The sequence below is a fragment of the Furipterus horrens genome, unplaced genomic scaffold (assembly GCF_987537825.1).
Source record: "Furipterus horrens unplaced genomic scaffold, mFurHor1.1.pri manual_scaffold_3, whole genome shotgun sequence".
Classification (NCBI taxonomy): Eukaryota; Metazoa; Chordata; class Mammalia; order Chiroptera; family Furipteridae; genus Furipterus; species Furipterus horrens.
Genome location: NW_028327173.1, coordinates 25,021,035 through 25,038,510, shown reverse-complemented (window position 1 = coordinate 25,038,510; position 17,476 = coordinate 25,021,035). Strand labels below are relative to the sequence as shown.

The following is a 17,476-nucleotide window of genomic DNA, read 5'->3' as shown; positions in this document are numbered from 1 at the left end:
ACCGATAGAAAAGAGGTTCAGGGACAGAAAGGGGGTGGATACGGTTGCACTGTTTCTGTCACAGGCAGTGTTAAAATGTGCAATGGATAGATCAAGCACGTGCTATACGAACAAAGCAGGGGCTCCTCAAAATGAGACAAGTTCAGCTTTGATGACCTATCCATAAATTGTAGTCTCTAGTAGGTACTGCAGACAGGGAAGATTGTGCATAGCTGGGCACCCCCAGCACAGCCATATGGGCCTGCGGGATGGCCACTGGGGCCCATCCTCACCTCTGCTTCCTGCCCTTAGTCTCTTCCTGTATACGCACCGGAGGATGGCCATCACCGGGGACGATATCTCTTTGGACCAGATAGTGCCGGTCTCGCGGGACTTTACACTGGAAGAAGGTGCCACAGAGGGCTGGGGGTATGAATCCCTCTCCTGTGGGACCCCAGGTCATTTCTGTCTTGTTGGGGGTGGGGCACTAGGAAAACGCCAGGGCCAGGGTGCTCAATGCTAAGGGCCTTTTTGTTTCCCTCCCCACAGTATCCCCAGATGGTGAAGTCTACATTCTTGGTGAGTGGTCCTTTCACTTTGGGTCCCAGTTGGGGCAGGGGGTACGGGGTCTGGGTGTGAAGTAAGAGCACCCTCTGATAGCATTACTGTAGCAAGCAAGGCTCTGCAGGATTGGCCATGCCCACCTCTGGGCCTTAGTTCCTGTCACTTGCTTCCTGGCTTGCTGGGTTTAGAATCCTCTGAATTGCTTCTGTCACATCAGACATGACGAGTTCCCAGCACGGAGCCCCTGCATATGCTGTTCCTTCTTTCAGAAAGCCCTCACACCTCTTTTGACTTAGCCACTCATACTTCAGGGCTTCAGTTCACACTTCGCTTTTTCCAAGAAATCTTGTTGAACTCCTGAAATTGTATCTCACTGATACATATTCCTTTTTCTCATCCTTGCTAGCTCTCTGTCACTTACAGCGATTTAATGTTTTTTTAAATTATATTTTATTGATTATGCTGTTACAGTTATACCAATTTCTTTTCCCTTTGCTCCACTCTGCCCAGTAGCCCACTTCCCTCCAACAGTCCCACCCTCCTTAGTTCATGTCCATGGGTTGTGCCTGTGTGTTCTTTGGGAAAAGCCCTTTTCTTTACTATTCTTAACATCCCCCTGTCTATTTTGTACCTACCAGTTAGGCTTCTTAATCCCTGCACCATTTCCCCATTTCTCCCACTTCACCCTCCCATCTGATAACCCTCCAGATCATCTCCATACTTATGATTCTGTTCCTATTCTGGTTGTTTGCTTAGTTTGTTTTGTCTTTATTTTTTAGATTCTGTTGTTGATAGTTCTGAGTTTGTGTCATTTTAATGTTCGTGGTTTTGATCCTCTTTTCTTAAATGAGTCCCTTTAACATTTCATATAATAATGGCTTGGTGATGATGAACTCCTTTAGCTTTACCTTGTCTGGGAAGCACTTTATCTGCCCTTCCATTCTAAATGATAGCTTTGCTGGGTAGAGTAACCTTGGTTGTAGGTCCTTGCTTTTCATCACTTTGAATACCTTCTGCCAGTCCCTTCTTGCCTGCAAAGTTTCTTTTGAGAAGTCAGCTGATAGTTTATTTATTTGTTTTTAGAGAGAGGGGAAGGGAGAGAGAAAGAGAGGGAGAGAAACATTAATGTGTGGTTGCCTCTCATGAGCCCCCCACTGGGGACCTGGCCTGCAACCCAGGCATGTGCCCTGACTGGGAATCGAACCGACGACACTTTGGTTCACAGGCCAGTGCTCAATCTACTGAGCCACACCAGCCAGGTCAGCTGATAGTCTTATACGAACCCCTTTGTACGTAACTCTGCTTTTCTCTTGCTGCTTTTAAGATTCTCTCTTTATCTTTAACCTCTGACATTTTAATTATGATGTGTCTTGGTGTGGTCTTCTTTGGGTCTAGGTTGTTTGGGACTCTCTGTGCTTCCTGGACTTGTATGTCTATTTCCTTTGCCAAATCAGGAAAGTTTTCCTTCATTATTTTTTCACATAAGTTTTCAATTTCTTGCTCTTCCTCTTCTCCTTCTGGCACCCTTATGATTCATTCAGATGTTGGCACGTTTAAAGTTGTCCCAGAGGTTCCTAAGCCTCTCCTCATTTTTTTCAATTCTTGTTTCTTTATTCTGTGCTGGTTGACTGTGTATTTTTTCCTATGTTCCAAATTGTTGATTTGAACCCCAGCTTCCCTCCCTTGACCACTGGTTTTGTGTGGATTTTCCTTCATTTTATTTAGCATAGCCTTCATTTCTTCCCTATGTGTTTGCCATACTCAAGCAAGTCTGTCAAGTCTATGAGCATCTTTATCACCAGTGTTTTGAACTCTGTGTCTGTTAGGTTGGCTATCTCCGCAACACCTAGTTCTCCCACTGGGAACCTTGATCTGCTCCCTCTTTTGGGCCATATTTCTCTGTCTCAACTTGACAGCCTCCTGTGTTTGCCTCTGTGTCGTAGATAGAGCTGTCACACCTGTTATGTTATAAAGGGCGAAGCCTTAGGTATTTGTCAGTGCAGGGTGACCCATTTCACCACGTTGTGGTGCTATATGTGGGGGAGGGGTCAGAGAGGGAACAATGCTACTTACTCAGCACCTGCCCCTTTTCCAGGCACTTCTTGAACTTCCAATATGGGACTGGCACCCCTCTAGCTGTTGCCCTAGTTGTGGTTCCCAGAGTGGGTGGGTTTGCGGACGTTCTAGGACCATAGGGGCCCTCTAAACAAGCAGACTGTGCTGAGAAACCAGCAGTTTCTTCCTCCACCCCAACTCCCACTGGTTTTCACAGTCAGAAGCAATGAGGCTTTATTTTCCCAGGCGCTGGAACTGTGAGCTGCATGGTCTGGTCCGAGGCTGGGATTGCTCCCCAGGTGTCCCTCCCAACTTTTATAATGTGTGACTGCACTTTTCGCTTTCCTGCTGCTGCCGCTGCCACCACAGCCACACTGCATCCTCTCCACCCCTTCTCTGCCCCTCCTACCTGTCTGAATGAGTATTGCTTCTTTTTATTTTTGTTTGTTGGAATTCCATGCAGTTCAATTTTCTAGTAGTTCTGATTGTTTTTAGTTTTGAGGTAGTTGTATTTCTTTCTCTCTTTCTTTTTTTAAAGATTTGTTTATATATTTATTTAGAGAGAGAGGGAAAGGGAGGGAGAAAGAGAGGGAAATATCAATGTGTGGTTGCCTCTCCCACACCCCAAACTGGGACCTGGCCCGCAACCCAGGCATGTGCCCTGACTGGGAATCAAACCAGTGACCCTTTGGTTCACAGGCTGGCACTCAATCCACTGAGCCACACCAGCCAGGGCTTATTGTTGTGGAGGGTGGTAAAGTGTGTCTATCTACACCTCCATCTTGGCTGGAAGTCCACAGTGATTTAATTATTTGTAGTGACTTATTTAATATCTGTCTTCCTTACCAGACAGTAGTAGTAGTAGTAATAATAGAAATGAACATTTAATCAACGATTACCTTGTGCTGGGCACTATGCTAAGAACTTTACACAGAACTCTATGAAATTATCAATGTTTTCACCCCCATTTTATGGATCAGGTAACTGAGGACCAGAGAAATTAAGTAATTTAGTAAGTGGTAGAACCAAGAGTCAAACTCAGAACCCAGACTCTAGAGCCCACACTCTTAATCACTCTGCTAGATTGCTCCTATGTATTCATTAGTTCAGCACATGTTTTGGGGTGCTCCCATGTGGCTGCCAGGGGCTAGGGTTTGCTATGAACAAGATAGCATCCAGTCTAGTTCCATGAAAATAGGCCATGACTGTTCTCTTCTCCATAGTATTCCTGGCACAGTTGGGTAGACTGGCTAATGGACAGCCCCTCCTATCTGCCTGTATGTGCTCTTCATTCTACTTGCTGGGGGATAAGCTGCAGGTCAGAGAACTTGTCTCTTCCAGCTTTGTGCGGTACTGCTTTGGCAAGACTGAATGACTTTTTAGAGCCTTGGTCCTTGTCCTCTGTAGAGTGAGAATGATGTTAATTTGGAGCTGAGGGTATAGAGGGTTCGCTTACTGCTCCAGCAGCAGCTTTTTATAAATTACTTAAGAGCTCCCCCCGTTCTAGGGACTATAGCCTTAAGATGCACCCACCCTAAGCTCCTGAAGGTCAAGGGCTCATTTCTGGCTTCCTCTGTGCAGGCTCAGATGTGACCATCCAGCTGAACACAGCAGAGCTCAGCCTTGTATTCCAACTACCCTTTGGTTCACACACCAGGATGTTCCTGCAGGAAGTTGCCAGGGCCTGTCCAGGTAGGTAAGACCCCAGGCTCTCTTGGGGAGGTTGGCTGGGCACTTATCCACTACCAGTTGACTTTCCACACTCTGGACTCACACTCCAGTTTCTGTGCCCTCTCAAAGCTGCTGTCATGTGGTCACAGTGCCCCTAGGCCACCAGCCAACTATGGTGTTGCTTTTCAAATTTCCTGTTTCTGGACCTGAGTTGTAACTCCAGCAGGGCCCCTTTGTCCTCCTGGCTCTGGGCAGGGCTGCACAGGGTGAGTTGTGATTCTGATGCAGAATCCTTTACAAGTTGGCAGGGTCAACAGATTCTAGAGGCCCACCTTCCCTCTCTCTGCCAGTCACAGCTAGAACCAAGGGATGTCGGACATATGGGCCCTCCTGCCCTTGAACCCTGCTCTGTCCCCCACTGCAGTGAGAAAATGGTTGTAGCAGTGAGAGGTTAGTGGCCTTTAGGGCAGAATTTGTTTAGACCAGAAAATCAGCCAGGCAGATTTGTAAAGGAAAATTTATACAGAGCAGAGAATCAGCCACAGAACATGCAAATTTGAGCCACCAGGTGCTGTGGCTTAGGTGTTCACCCAACACTATGACTTGTTTCCTTTCAGGTTAACATCCTGTCTCTGCAGGAACGGGGGTGCGGGGTGGGGGGGCGAGGGCTTCCTTTCTATCTTGGTATTAACCATGGAGCATGAATGTCTGTGGGGTGTGCCAGGAAGGGAGCTGGCTTTGGATGCAAACAGTGGTATGGAGGGAAGAGAAACACAGTTATAGAGCTCTGAATGCCTGGTTAAGGGTTTAAAGTTTATTCTATAAGTGGGGGGAAATTTTTTTCCAAACCTTCAACTAATAAGGATAACTTATTTTATAATTATTATTAGTATTTGTAGGAGGGGTAGTAATAATAAAAATGGCAAAGAGCATGGAATTAGAAGCTACACAGCCCCTTGCATTTGAAATCTATCTTTGCTGTTTCCTGGCTGTGTGACTTTGGGAAAACCACCTTATGTCTCTGAACCTTGGTTTTGTAGACTTCTATTTGTAAAGAATATCTTCCTTCTGGAGCTGTGAGAATCAATGAGGTAACACATGTGAAAGTAGTCAGCTTATAGTAGGAGCTCAGAAAGATTTCCTACCTCTGTACGAGACGGCTCATACTTAGCTAACATTCATTGTTAACTTGTGTGTTAGACACTGTTCTAAGAACTTTTCATACATTATCTCATTGTCTTTACTACAGCCCTACAAGGTCAATGTCTGCATTTTACAAATGAAGAAACTTAGGCTCAGAGAGGATAAGTGCCTTCCTTGCCTAAGTACTTAGCTGGTAAACTACAGAGCCGGAATTAGACAGGATTAAATAATCTCCTCTAGAATTTGAGCTCCTGAGTTTTGGTCTAGTGCTTTCTAATCTCATGCCACCCTGTACCATATAAACGATTCAGGGAAGGTTTTGTATAGGAGGTGATGTTTAAGCTGAAACTTAAGGGATGAGTACATTTTTTTCCAGGCAGGCCACAAGGAAATAAGGGCAGTTGGAGGGAAGAACAGGTCATTTGGTGGGAGAAGGGTGTGGAAAAAGTTGTTAGGAGAAGCCAGTAGAGGCAGCTCATGAAGGATCTTAAATAATCAGCAAAGAGCTTGCACTTTGCCCTGTAGCTTGTGGGGAACTGTTGGAGTTTTAATCCTAGGAATGACAAGGCAGGATGTGCATGTTAGAATAAGTTCCTCTGGCAGCTGGCATGGAAGAGGAGAGCCTAGATCAGGAAGATCGATGAGAATGTTTGCAATGCTCAGGCATTAAAATCATGAGGCCTGGACCAAGGGCTGGTAATGGTGATGGCAAAAAGAGAGGATGGGATGGACTGGAGAGATCAAACAGATGAGAATGAAGGTGCCATGGGGGCAGCGAATCTGGGTGTACACAAAGTGTTCACGACTTTAGCCCTGGTTCTTAGAACAGTGCCTGGCACATGGTAGGCCCTTAATAAATATGTTGAATGAATGAACAGAACTTGGTACCTGGCTGTGAGAATGAAGGAAAGGATGACTTTCCTCTTTTAGGCTTAGTTATCTGTCAATCCCTTTACCTACTTTTCCTTCTGGGGTCCATACCTGGGGTAATCAGCAGGGAAACTGAACTAACTCAACTTCGTTAAGCAGTTGTTAGAGTGGGGTCGGAGTCTTAGGGGACGCTCAGAGCTGTCAGGCTCTTGGATATCCACCAGCCCAAATCTTTCATTTTATAGATAAAGGGACTGAAGTCCTGCATGAGGTTACAGGTGAAAGTAACTAGGCTTTTTCTACCCAGTCCTTGGTGGATAGTGTGCAGCACAAAAAGCCAGTAGAAGTGCCTTGGTCACAAGACTGCAGTTAGAGAAAAGAATTAGCTAACATTATTTGAGCATCTACTATGTGCCAACTCACAACAAACACGTCCTCCTATTCAGTCTTTGAACAATACTAAAGAGTAGATAGTCTGTTATATAGATGAGTTAACCGACATAGAGAAGGTAAATAACTTACTGAAGATCATTTATCAGTTGAAGTGATAGGACTTGGAACCCCAGGTTCTAAGTCCAAAGCCAGAGTCCAGAGATTTCAGTTTAGATCCCTGCTCTGCCACTTCCTAGTTGTGAATGTGAATAATATATTTTATTTCTTCAGGCCTTGGCTTTATTATTTGTACAATGGAAACAGGAACTTTCCTCACCTACTACTCCAAGAGTTTTATGAGGGACAGATGAGGCCCATTATAGATTAATAATATGTAAATGCTGAAAATAATTTAAAAGCTGTGTCTGGCAGTGCCATCATTGGGACTGGGATGCAAATCTCCTCATTTATTATGCCCTTGCAAATCCATTTCAGTTTGGTCAGGTTCATGCAGTTCTACAAGGAAAGCAGGCACGATAGCAAAAGAAGTAAAAGCAATTGTTTGGAAGCCAGAAAGACCTGGGTTTGAGTGAGAGGCAGAGGAGACTCAATTAATTTCTGGCAATCTGGTTAGGGGGGAACCAGAGGACTTGTTTTGAAGGTGTATTTCATAGCAAGCACGCTGCTTTTAGAGTGCGTGTTTATTTGGAGTGGCTTGCAAGTTGCTGATGGAAATTATGGGTAGTTAAAGCAACCGATCCACTCCCTAGAACCGACATCTATTTGAGTCCTCCACTCTATCTCTCACTCTGTGACCTTAGACTTCACTACTCTGAGCTCAGTTGCCATGGGATAATAAGCAGTTCCATACCTGCTAAAGTTCGTGAGGATTAAGGAGGTAATATACCTATGAAGCATAGAACTTGGCACACAGTTACCACGAGGTTGGAGGAATGGCACGGGTCTACCTTAAAAGGGCACTTTGGTTACACATTTATTACTGCATTTGAATCTAGGACCCACCCTGTGCAGGAGGGAAACAGAAACAGGCTTGGAGACTCTACGGAGAGGCTGAGCGATTTGCTCACGGTCATACAAATCATGCACAAGTGAAGCCAGCTCTTCAGGCCCGTGGCTCAGTATTTCCTCCTTGTTCTTGCCACAGGCTTGGATTCTGAGACCCCAACTCCGGAGTTCCTGTGGCTGTCCCGATACAGGTGCACCCAGTCGGAACCCTTGCCACACGGTTGGAATTCGGCCCCAGGCCCCTGGCCTGGGTGTGCCGAAATTGGCGGAGGCAGGTATCCATCTCGGAAGAGGTGATGGGGATTGGAGGAGGCCCGGCTGCAGGGGCGGGCTCTGTTATGCTTAGGGGGCGTGGCTATGGAGCTGACCGGCCTTCGATTGGCGGAGGTGGCATGCAAGGGGCGGAGTCCTCAGGCGCCGCACGGGTGGGCTGGTGAGGCTGGTGTGATGAAGATCTTGAGGAAGGAGCAGGGAAATGTCCGCCGCCGCGGGTTCTCGGGAGCGAGGTTCTGCAGGTTCGGCGGGCTGAGGAAAGATGGGCTGGGGCTCTGGGCCGGGGGTGGCGGTGGCCTGGCCCTCAGATGGGCAGTGCCTGCGGTTTGACGGGTGCACGTACACGGCAAAAACCAAGGTTCTGGCCCTGCGGAGGTGGGGACAGTAGGGTTGATGTTCTGAGGGAAAATGTTAGTTATTCTTAGTCGGGCGTGACGAAGGCAGGCGGGTAGCAATGGGACATCCTGGAATCCTGAAGCTGGGATTGTATAGTAAAGTTACGTTTCTGACTGGCTATGTGACCTGGATCCGTCGCTGCTCCTCTCTGAGCCTCCGTTTCTCCGACCTAACCATCAGTCAGTTTCTTCAGTCTTGACGTGCCGAGTTTGCCTTGCGTGGGGGTGCAGGCGCCCCAGTAGAACCTTCTATTTGGGTGAGGAATGGGTCGTGTATTGGGACTGTCTGGCTCTCTTGTCGGCCCTCAGCCCCTGTGGTGGATTGGGCTGTGCGCAGACCCGGAGCGCAGGCGAGGCCTGTCCACCCTGGGAATGGAGACCAGGATGAGGTTACAGGTGACAAGGACTATGTTTTTTTCCACACAACCCTTGGGGAATAATGTTGTGCAGCACAAAAGGTCAATTGTTGGGCAGGAGGTTGTCTTTTGGAGAGCGAGAGGCCCAGAGCCGAAATTTGGGTCAGTTGGGTGTTTGGGGAGGACCTGAAGACCTGTATTCTCTGTCCAGCTCCTAGGTTTTTTGCAGGGGTGCCCTGGTGTTTTTTTCTTTACCTCCTGGGTGTGCCCATGTGGCTCCAGTTAGGTGCGTGCTTTGGCATGACCACCAGTACCCACTTGTGCCCCTTTTCTCGGCCACTTGCTAGAGATGAAGAGTCTGTCAAGTAGCTGAGCCAAGTGTGGGCCAGCACTTCACTGACTCTTACCAAGCGTGGAAACTGTGAGGGGTGGGAGGATAGCAGGCTGCACAAGTTTGTAAAATGAGAGGAAACAAGGTGAGCAAAGGGCTTCCTCGGTGCTTATACTTTTCCTTTGTTGCAGCCGCCACAAGACGAGGCCAGAGCACCTCGTGGTGCTCATAGTTTGCCTCTCGCATGGGTTTATCTCAGCTCACATGAAGTGCTGAGATTGAGAGAGCTCTTGCTTCAGTTTCCATGACATTCTGGGCTATGGTGTAGGACCACTTAAGAATAAGAACCTAGCTTCTCCTTGCTCCTCGAAAGAGACAGCCAGCACCCAGGTAGGCGGCGTGGGAGAGGCCCAATGGCTGCAGGCAGAGGTGGATTCTGTCTTCTCGGCCAGCACACGGAAGGAGGTTCTTGGAGTGTTTCATTCCCTAAGTAGACCGAGGTCTTCCGTGAGAAGTCGGCACAGCTCTGAAGCCAGTAATCTGTGCCAGGTGGTAGATAAACACCACAGGGGTCTCAGCACCTTTCATTTCCTTTCAAAAAAAACAGAAACTGGCCACATGCTGGTGAGACATTTTTGTCAAGGTTTTGGTTTTATTTTTGGTTCGAAATGCTTAGTTAGTCCCCATCATAATACCAACAGGAAGAGGGGCAGTTATCTTATTAATTGCTAAGTTGCTCCTGTTAAAACTGGGAAGAAATGGCACCAAGCCCCCCCACCCCCCACCCCATTTTTGTCAGTTTGGGTCAGCTGTGTTTCCAGAGTTGCTCTGGCCTTAGGAGTGGCACATCTTCTAAAAGTGGAAGGAACCCTTTGGGCCTCCTCTGGGTGGTCCCAAGGGAAACAGGTAGTGGATTGGATTCTTCCTATAGGCATATAATCAAACTATCTACTTCCTGATAGCCTGGGGAACCAACCCAAAGCTGCTTAAAAATGCCATTTGTTACACACATCGGGAGAAACATGGCTACCCAAGGAGCTGACAGTCAGAGAGAGAGAGAGAGAGAGAGAGAGAGAGAGAGAGAGACGATCAACAGTCTGTAAACAGAAGTAAGAGAGTGTAGGGTCTGGCCCAGCAGTGGTGGTCTTTGTAGGGTGAGCCAAGAGTAAGAGCACCTTAAAGAACTAGGTTTTGCGGGGACAAGGTACATCTGGTCTTTACTCCTCACCTTTGCCTTGGTAGGGAAGGGGAAGATCTCACTTTGATGCTTTTCTCCAAAATGTCCGTTTCTTTCTTCTTTGATTGGTCTCTGCTGAATTCAGGGTGTCAGGGCAAGCTTGGGAGGGATTGTGGTAGAAAATGAACTGCAGCTAGTTTTAGATCAGAGTCCATGACTTCAAGTTCAGACCAGTGTCTTGGAGCTAAGTTGTGAGGTTGAAGGGAGATATAGTGCTTCTCGTGGAGTGGCCGCCTGTTTATCTGATTCTTTTGGCCTCTTCAGCTTCTAAGACCTTGTGTTGGTCTCAGACAAGTAGCTGATGTAGGTAGGGAGGGGCTTCTGGTTCTTCACTTACATGACTGCTCTTCTTTGTGCAGCTTTTTCTTTCCTTAAAAACATATAAGGAGAAATGTCTCCTTATTTCTGTCTAGCAGCTGAAGATGCCTTTATCCAGAAAACCCCTTGGGGGATCCTGCATATAGCTCAGTACATCCATGTCATTTTGTAAAATATTCACCTGCATTTCATCCTGGACACATGCAAAGACCTGGAGCTGTGTTCTGGAGGATTCTGAGCTATGCAGGAGAAAGGAAACAGCTACTCACAGCTCCCACTGGGGCCGTTGTGGACCAATTTACCATCACTGTAGTAACAGACACACTTTGGTCTTTTGAAATGGTTTTCTTATTCCATGGTTGATTCAAAGTGAGGCAACTTTGTAGTAACTCACATTTAGCACCAGATGAGTATTTTTTCCCCAGGACCCAGGAAACAAAACTTAAAGTCTGCCTGGCCTGAGAAAGGAAATGGATGCTATTTATATCTCAGGGTAGCATAAAGGGTAACCTCGATCATCAGGGTAGAAGCCAGAGAGAATGTTGGAAAATAGCCCCTGGGTGTGTCTGTCTGTGTGTCTGTCTTTGTCTGCCTCTCAATAAGTATAAAGTCTGTGTGACCAACATCTTTTAAACATGGAGAAAATGAATTTTCCTAGATGTTTATCCCGCAGGTAGAATTACCCCTCATCATCTCCACCTTTGTGGTGAGCTCAGCAGGCTGCTAAGCAAATTAATTTGAATCACTTTGTTTCTTTAAACAAAAGAGAATGGGGTTCACTTTTCTTCCTTCTTTTGTTGTTCCCTTCTCCATTTTCCCTCTTTGTCCCATTTAGTCTTGTGCTTGCTTCTAGAACTGGAGAAATCCCTGAGGACTTCCTTCAGAAAACAGTTTGTTTTGGAATTCTACAGTGGGCCTCTAGAGCAAGTGAGGTGACCCACAAACATTCAGTTAGCAGTGGAGCTTTGCACAGAAAAATCCTCAGGGATGGAAGGTTCAGGCAGAGGGAGGCATTCGTATTTATTAGAGGAAGGACAGTACATACAGTATTGGAACACAGAGGCTAGCTGACTTGCATGCCTTCTTTGCTGCTTGAAATACACTTTAACAAACTCCTAGGCTTTCCCAGTGATGCGTATGTGAACTGAAGTTAGCAAGTATGAATGATGAGGATTTGAACAAAGTATACGTCTAAGTGGACTGGATATTTTTATTTTCCTTATTGCAACGCGGTACAACAATATTAGACATGTCTCTTTCCTTTCTTCCATCTGTAAAATGGGAGTAAAGTCACACATGACTTAAGTGATGTGAATTATTTAGGAGTGCTGTATTAGGGAAACTCATTTAGGAACTGCAAATTCTCACCTCGAAAAGCTTAGAAACTGGCTGCTCTCTTCAGCGCCTATCCTGGGCTATTTTATTCCAAATAACTACACTCATTTTCTTTTTTTACTCCTTTCTTCCCTCTAGTTTCTTTTCTGTTAATGCAGTCACTAACAGCCTTGGTCATCCCTGACTCTTCCCTCCCCTCTTATGTCTAATAACCAAATTCTGTCCATTCTTTCTCTGCAATTTTAAATTTTGTGTGGGGGAGGAATTCCCATAGTTATTGTTGGTATCCTCTTACAGGAACTAGTACAGTGATGAGTGTTCCTATCTTAAGCCTCTTTCTCCCTTAAGGATCTCTTTAGAACATAACTTTTGTCATGCCTTACTATAATATTTTGTATGTGAACCTGAATGTTGCATCATTTCCTGTTGCCTACAGAATAAAGTTCAGATTCTTTAGCCTGGAGTTCAAGTCCTGAACATCCTGGCTGAGCCCCCCTCTCTGGTCTCATCTGCCCCAACTCACCTTCAGTTTTCTAAGCTTGAACTTGCTGCCCTTAGCACTTGCATCCCCTCTCCTCCCAAATGCCACATTCCTCCCCAAGGCCTTGTGTATCAGTAAGTGCTCAAAAATGCCTGCTGCTTTGTTGGAACCTTAGAGATTTTCCAGTTCATAGCCTGAAGTGTTTTCAGCCTGCACAGCCCCTGCCCCCTTCCTCTTTGAGCATGCTTTGCATTTCTCTCCCCTCTTCCTGATTTGCTTCTGTCCACTTCTCTTTCAGCTTTATCACCAGACCACAGGCAGTTCACAAAAGCGCACTGAAGGAGGGAGAGTGTGAAGGAAAAAGTCAAGTCATCTTTCCAATAGCCTGTCACCACTACAGCCTCCTGTTGCCTAAAGTAATTGCACTGTCTTCCTCCTTGAAAGCTCAACGGGCTGTATGTAGTCCTTGCTCACCCAGGCTGGATTTGCACAGGGTGCACATTGGAGTTTGAGTCCAGGGCTCAAAGGTTTGCAGGGCACAGGGTGTGTTTTTAGAGGTGTCTCTGCTCATTTAAAATGCCAAAACCTATGGTACTTTTTTTTTAAAACCATGAGAGAATGGGAAATGTTAAAAAGACGGAAAAGAAAGAAAAAAACCTAAAAGCATGATAGACTTTTAAGAAAGTAATAGGACTATTTGGGGCGGTAGCCAGGCTGAAATAGGAAAAATGGATTCTTTTCATTCTTTTTAATGCTGGGTGCTCTGTGTTGTGGACCTCTCTCAAGAGTTCCCTGCCTTATGTACTATGTGCTATGTACTGTTATGCCTATTATTATTAACAGCGGCCATTTATTATATTAAGCACTCTCCATGGGTGTGTGCCTCGCACTGTGCTGCAAAAGTTCTGTAAGAGGAGGTCCATTTTTCAGATGAAGAGGTCGAGGCTCAGAGAGGGTAGGTAACACGCCTGTGACCAGTCCCTGGTCAATGGCGGAGATGAGAACAGAACTCGGGTTGTCTGAATCTAATGCTTGAGCTCTAACCCCCTAAACTCTTCTTTTGTATCCCCAACTGCTTCTCAAACAAAACTTTTCTACTTATTGATGCTACTTATTATTCCTTATTTCTGTGTATCATAATGCCATGTCTTTGTGCTGAAATTATTTCCTCAGCCAGAAATGCTTTCTGAGCTCCATGCTTTTCTGATAGTTAATATTGGCCTGCACATTGGTTTATTGGTTTAAGTTTACTGGTCAAGAGCACCAACTCTTGACCCAGATTCCTTGGTTTTGAGTCCTGACAGTGTTATCTATTAGCTATGTGCTCCTGGCAAGTAACTTAATCTCTCTGTGTTTACCTCTTGTTCTGTAAAGTACAGATAATAGTAGCACCTACCTCATGTAGTGGTGGGGAAGATTATATATAAAGTGATTAAAGCCATGCCTGCCATGCAGTAAGCCTTAATAGTTGCTATTAATGTTGTCCATGATGATATTACTATCATTGTCAAAGTGAATTCAGCCTGACTTGGGTTTTGGGTGGTCGGATATGGATCTGTTTATCTCGCTGTGAATTGAACATATGTGTCTCTTGCTGGTGTGTGCTGCCCTGTCTTAGACTGAGAGAGCCCATGGGATGGCTCCCTGCTGGTATGTACACAGTATCACTGATAAGCATCAAACCAACCCACTTATTCCTGCCAGTTTGAACTCTCAGGTATTTTGCTCCCAGGTATTTTGCAGATTCTTCTAGTATGCTAGAAATGGAGAGCAAAGGCCAGTGATTGAGAAGATAGGAAGGGATGCATCCTCCTAGACCTGTCTGTTTAGTTGCAGAGCAGGGAGGGCAGGACGAGATCTCCACCCAGCAGCGGCAGCCACACTCCACACATCCTCTGGAGACCATGATGGAACTTCTGCTTTGTCATCGAACAGACTCAGCCCTTCTATTCATACAATGCTTACCCCCAAGTGCTGATAGTTTCATCGAAGATGTGCTCATGTTTACAAAAGGGGGTGCTGTGGAGTCGAGCAAGTCTGGGTTTTAATGTCAGTTGTGCCATTTACTCGTTTGGCTCTGTGTCTGTGGGCATGTCTGCTGTCTTCTCTGGGCCTCAGTAACCTCATTTGTGAAAAGGAGGCCAACAGTCAGAAATAACACATAAAGCACTAAGCACAGCAGCTAGCTAGTAGAGGGTACTCAGTGAGGGGTTGCAGTGGTGGAGCGGAGGGAAACCAGCTAACAGTCCCTGGTGGCTGCTGGACTCTGGGCGTTGGGCTAGGCTCCTGACCCATTTATATTTCATTTGTTTTTTCTTTTGGCCTCTCTGTAAGTTGAGTGGTGTTATCCTTATTTTACAAATGAGGAAACAAATGAAGTAATTTGCTTAAGATTCCATATGAGGTAGTGGATGGAGCCAGTAAAATGGCCAGGTCTATTGTATTCCAAAGCACAAGGCTTTTTCCAACACACCCTAATTTCTTTCAACAAGTTATAACTTGTTCAAAGAAGCTGTATGGATAAGAAGGTCTTCAGAATTCAGAGAAATGATTACCGAGCACTAGTGTGTCTGGAGAGTGAGGGAGGATGTATGATGTCATTGTGGAGGCAGAAGTGAGGATGGCATGCATGGGGAACCAGCCTGTTTATTTTTGTAAAACAGTCTTATTGCAAATAAAATTACGAAAAAGTGATAACAGTGACATCCATCTTCTCTTACCACATTGAACTAATCTCATCCATATTCAAAATTAATTGCCAAGGTTGACCTGCACTGTCTTACATAATATACTTGCAAATGTTTCCGAATTAGGTGACCTTATTTCAATCTAGGAAACTTCTCATTTCCCATTGAATTCCTACAAGGAAAGAAAAAGGAAAAGAATATTAACGCTCAGCTCGCCTGATTACTGTATGGCTTCCTCATCCCATCCTTAATTCAAGTGTACTTAGAAATTTAGCAGAAACAAGTAAAGACAAATTGAACCTGACCTTTGTTGGAGATACTACATTTTTGGTGAAAATTTTAGTTCCTAACAGAGCAGCTATATTTATCAAATAAAACTACAGAATACTCAGTTAAATTGGAATTACAGAGAAACAGCTGCTTTTTTGAGATAAGTATGTCACAAGAAATTAGTCATTGTTTACTTGAAATTCAGATTTATTGGGTGTGCTGAATTTTATCTGGCAACAGTAGTTCTACAGTGAGTAGAGTTTAATGACTTGGAACCAGTTTGTTTAGATTGGGCTGTCTTTGGGTGGTGGGTTGGTGAGAGAGAGTAGGGCCAGTTTGGATAGTAACCTGCAGGCAGTGGTGTAATGCTTGCTGAAAGTTTTAGAGCAGGGAGAGATGATATCAGAGTGGAATATGGCCTGGTTTGGAGACTGCTTGGATAGGGCTAGAAGTGGGAGGCCTTCTTAATTGGAGACTCTGGAGGTAACAGGTGAGGAGAGGATGACCTGGTGCAAGGCAGCTGTGAGAGTGAAGAGACCAGATGACTGACCGGCTCTGGGGGCCCAAGAAGAGGGCTGAGGATTGCAAACCTGGCTGCTGGGAAGAATGATGGTGCTAGCGACGGAAGGGAGAGCTCAGGGAGAGGGCCCAGAAGTCAAAGCACAGTTTTACCTGGGTCCTACCTGTGCAAAGAACATCTTGCAGAAACCCCCATTGACAGTGGAGGGACTGAGCTTAGGTGAAGAGCCGGACAGCGTCCGTCGTTTAGCATCGACTGTGATGGCTGAGATTCTTGTGGAAGATAAAGAACAAGATGTAGGTCTGTACTGATCAATACAGTAGCCACTAGCCACATGTAGCTATTTAAATATAATTTAGGTAAATAAATTCAGTTTCTCATCCTCTTCAGCCACATTTTTTAAGTGTTCGAGTGTGGCTGGTGGCTACTGTTTTGGGCAGGGCAGTTACAGAACATTTTCATCGTCACAGAAAATTCTATTGGGCAGCACTGGTCTAGAGTACCTACAAATAACTAGGGGACCTGCAGGGAGAAATGGAGCAAGGGGAGGACAGAGAAGGAGCCATTGAAGTAAGAAATAATGTTGCTGCTCCTCGGACAGTTCTCGAAGGAAATGGGATATTTGGGTTTTCGTTTGAATTTACTTTTTTTCCCTTATGCGATATATTTTAGTAAAAGCTTAGACCCCAAGTCAGTGGTGGGCCTGTCTACAAGGCATTGGAAGTGAGGCCTTCCCTCCTGCCTTTGTTTTGTAGATAAGGGCCTGTAACAGGTCTGGTTTGGCCATGCAGTTTGAGAGAGCCTTGAGTGAACCAAAGGAAGGGAAGAGAGCAACCAAATGAGGCAGATAACTGTTATCTTTGTTCATTTGGGGAAGCAGAAGATTAGAGAGACGTTAGGTAACTTTCTCAGGGTCCTACACTAGTAAGTGGCAGGGCCAGAAATGGAACCTAAGTCTGATTCCAAAGTCTATTTTATATATGTAATTGAAACTAGAAACTAGTGCTGGATTATATATATATATATATTTTAGCTAACTTAGAAAGTACCTATACACAAAAAGAAAAAGAAATCCTACCACTGGGAAATGACTACTATTGACATTTAATGTATACTCTTCCACACTTTTCCATGTGTATATATGTATGTTGGTAAACATGTGGTATATGTGTGCATAGACATGTACTCCAGTCATTTCTGGTGTGTATGGGTATGTCAGGCCATGCTCTTCACTCCCATCCTCAATCTTTTAGCAGCAGTTCAGAAGACTGAAAAAAAAGTTTTTTGTAAGTTTGGCCGAAGCTCAATTTGGCAGTAAGACTTGCTTGACTGATATGAGACTATTTATAGGCTTTATTTATCCCACTAAGTGTTACTACTCTTAAATTGCACTGTGAAAATATTAGTCTTGATTACTGGGTTTTGGCTTAGACTCTGCTGGGAGTGTTGAATAATATATAGTGTAGATAATGTGTTATCTTTCTTAGATCCCCCCAAATCTGAATTCTAAAATACACCTGGCCCCAAGGATTTCAGATAAGGGGTAGGGGGTCTGGCTCATGCTATGCAGCTAGCTGCTTGGGCTCAGGAGGG

The 17,476-nt window shown here is 45.3% G+C and overlaps 1 protein-coding gene across 3 annotated transcripts in view; it reads left to right on the top strand.

Moving 5' to 3' along the window:
- The first annotated feature begins 297 nt into the window (after positions 1-297).
- INPP5B (inositol polyphosphate-5-phosphatase B) overlaps positions 298-17,476 on the top strand; it is a 46,059-nt gene continuing 28,880 nt past the window's right edge. The window contains exons 1-4 of one of the 3 annotated variants that reach the window (XM_090269149.1): positions 298-389; positions 529-558; positions 4,180-4,290; positions 7,820-7,951. In XM_090269149.1, coding sequence (XP_090125275.1) covers positions 317-389; positions 529-558; positions 4,180-4,290; positions 7,820-7,951 — 346 coding nt within the window. In that variant the 5' untranslated portion in view covers positions 298-316. Of the gene's footprint in view, positions 390-528; positions 559-4,179; positions 4,291-7,819; positions 7,956-8,102; positions 8,196-17,476 lie in introns of those variants that run through there. The other 2 variants (XM_090269151.1, XM_090269150.1) reach the window with 2 other exon arrangements.